Here is a 3,026-nt window from a genome sequence, read left to right on the forward strand (position 1 = left end):
AGCCCTCAGATGCAAAACCAACGGCAAGATGCCTTCCTACCTCGGAAACATTTTTACTATTCATCTTCTACCTCGAACCGCCGATCTACCACCGATCTAACCGCCTGCTGCCGCCGCTCGTGGCCGACAGCGCTCCCCAGCATAGCCGCCCTGGCCTCCCCCCAACCACCACCCACCGCCATGGTGTCATTGCCCTTGGCCATCGTTCTAACCCCAGCGATGAACAATTTTTCCGGGCGAACATACACCCTCCCCCACCTCTAAGATGGATATCGGGGTCGTGTGCCACCGTAAGATAGATATTGAGGTCGTCTGCCACCCTAAGATAGACTCAGAGGTTGATGCTTGTCCAGCGAGCCAGCGGCTGCTCCTTACTTCCCTCTGGCAGCTTATGCTTCCTTGATCCTAAATTCCATTGGCCCAAATTCTAAATGCAGGCTGACTTACAAGTAGCTAAACTGTTTCTATATATATAATTGAACGAACTTTAGAAAGTTTAATTTAAAACAAAACTAGTAGGCAAAATAAAAAAGAAATGAATGGAGTAAAACCCAAGCCTACGGCTAACAGACTTGTGGTCTCATATGAGTACAACAACGCGCAGAATTTTTTTTCTCATTCACGTAATTAAGAGACATAACAACGTATATAACCCAAACCGAGGGGTAACACACTTGTGGTGTCATATGAGTACAACAATGCACATAATTATTTTGCTCATTCACGTAAGTAAGCACGTGTAGAGACGTAACAGCGTATAATACAGATCGTGTGGTACACGTCAACGGAGCATACGGGACACACGCGCCACGGAAAGTGAACGGACGCCGCGGCGCGAACGCGTGCACCGACCGCTCAGTGCGACGGCTCGGCGCCTCCGAGCAGCTCCACCAGCTCCGGCGCCACGCTCAGCGACGCCTGCAGCACCTGCGCGGTCAAGCCGCCGAGCACCGAGCCATCCCCGGTCAGGTGCTCCACCGCGGGCCTGCCATGCGAGCACGACAGCATAATCAGTAATGATTGCCATTTTACATATAAGCTAGCGAAATGCCGAAATCCACATATACGTACCTGGCGCTCTTGACCAGGGACACCCACTCTGCTCCGTTGGCGCCGGCGGAGATGAGCGCCACCGCGAACCGCGGTACGACGAACACACTCCCCGCGGCGACCTCCTCGTCCAGCAGCAGCGTCTCGCCGCCCGCGGAGGAAGACACCTGCACCCGCGCGCTCCCACGTGCCACGTACACCGCCTGCGCCGCACCCTCCCCTAACACCCATGGCGCGCACGCGGCGCCGGGATCGAGCCGGCCGATCACCGCGCTGATCCCGAGGTCCCCTAGCGCCGCCAGGTCCGCCGCGGTGAGCGTCTCCAGGGTCCCTGCAGCGACTTGTCCGGCGTTCACGACAAGCCCTTTTCTGTCGTGCTCGCGCGGGCAGACGCCGGGCAGCTTCGTGCTCAGCCCCGTGAGGAGGACGGCTGGCTGGCTCCGGAACACGGCGGCGGCCTGCTCCTTCGTCACGCCAGGCCATGACCTGGCGAGGAGGCCCACGTCGAAGCCGCCTAGGACGCTGTTGCCGCCGGCGAGAAAGAAGTAGGAAATGTCCCCCGGGCTGACAGCGCGCTCCGTGTCGCCCATGAACAAGATTGAGAGGTCGTCCGCATCGCCGTCGCTGTCGTTGTACCACCACGAGACATCCCCAGTGCGCACGGCTATGACGTCGCCGACCTCGAGGCGCACGACCCTCTCCCTGGCCGCGGAGGAGGCGTTCCCCGTGGCGACCGGGAGGACACCGGCGACCCCGGAGCCTCGGAGGACGTAGCCGAACTTGTGGGAGTCGGCGTAGTGCGGCAGCGCGAAGGAGAGCGGCCTGAACACGAGCAAGCCACACCCGAGCCCCTCTGCAGTAAGCTCCGGCTGGTCGACGCCCGACCACGCCACATACGCCCCCGCGTCCGACTGGACAAGGGCCTTGCCGCCCTTGGCAGACATGTCTGTCTTGCCCTGCATGTAAGTTCGTTCAGCCTTCAGAATTTGGGAGATGATTTACCTGTGCTAGCTCCTCTTTGGCAGGAAGTGGAAGAAGAACGTCGTTGAGCATTGAGAACTGCGTGCAATTTATAGCAAAGATCCCATTCCCAATGTATCAACTATCAAGTGCAAGTTGGTTACTGCTACTCGACTCGAAAACGTGTAGAATTAGCGGCCGATCCGGCGCCTTGTGTTTCGCCATCCACGTGTCCCTCTGCTCGCTGCTCTTTATCTTTGTAATCTGAATTACTTGTCGCAGTTATAGATGTATCTAGTTACATTTTAGTTCTAAATACATTCATTTCTGTGACGAGTAATTTGAAACGAAGGGATTATATCTGTGCTAGGTCTCGATCTGTGATAGGTCTGAATCAAATATTAAAAACTACAAAGAACTTTTTGCACGAGTCTTCACATAAATCTCACAAATATAACATCAATCGACTGAGATATAAACAAGTCTTAGTATTTAGCAACACTGCTCTAAAGAATAATCAAAATATATATCTTGCAATCTATCTCTATTCTATTTTATTCCACTATATACACTAAAAAAATACATGTCACAAATAGAAAATAAATGCTAGAAAATCACACAAGGTCACATGCATCAGCCTTACTTTGAGCTGCTTTCTTCAGCATATGCTAGTGGCGATGGGAGGGCGACCGTAGGGGCGTCCACCCGTGCGCGACTGGGATCCACCCCGAGTGGTCGGCGGCACGTCGGAGGGCGTTTTTGGGCGCTGGGCGATAGCGAGGACGACGATGAGGATGATGAAGCGGGCAGTTCGTTGCCGGAGGCTTCGCCGACGCCGTCCGATTGGGTCTGTGAATTACTCAACTCCGGCTACAACAAGGAGCACTACAAGAAATATGTCAACTTGTGACCACCACTATTGGTCACTGAATGGTCACAAATTTCCATTTGTGACCTTTTTGTGACCAAAAACATAAGGTCAAAAGCTGGCCGTCATAAACTGACATTAGCGACCT

General features: G+C 54.2%; 1 protein-coding gene across 1 annotated transcript; it reads right to left on the reverse strand.

Annotated features, from left to right (window-relative positions):
- Window positions 1-589: 589 nt before the first annotated feature.
- On the reverse strand, window positions 590-2,100 carry LOC125556574 (11S globulin seed storage protein 2-like). Its single transcript, XM_087521552.1, has 2 exons — window positions 1,072-2,100; window positions 590-985 (listed from the first exon to the last, which is right to left on the reverse strand). Exons 1-2 carry the CDS (start codon window positions 2,010-2,012, stop codon window positions 856-858), a joined length of 1,071 nt encoding a protein of 356 aa, XP_087377678.1. The 5' UTR covers window positions 2,013-2,100; the 3' UTR covers window positions 590-855.
- Window positions 2,101-3,026: the final 926 nt, after the last annotated feature.

This window comes from Triticum urartu, chromosome 5A, assembly GCF_056163025.1.
Source record: "Triticum urartu cultivar PI428250 chromosome 5A, HENAU_Tu73, whole genome shotgun sequence".
NCBI classification, from domain to species: domain Eukaryota; kingdom Viridiplantae; phylum Streptophyta; class Magnoliopsida; order Poales; family Poaceae; genus Triticum; species Triticum urartu.

Excerpts from the sequence above, each read along its gene's own strand:
- LOC125556574 (XM_087521552.1), bottom strand. The coding sequence starts at position 2,012 with ATGCAGGGCAAGACAGACATGTCTGCCAAGGGCGGCAAGGCCCTTGTC. Across the intron at positions 986-1,071 it reads TCCCTGGTCAAGAGCGCCAG|GCCCGCGGTGGAGCACCTGA; the intron begins GTACGTATATGT and ends CTCGCATGGCAG.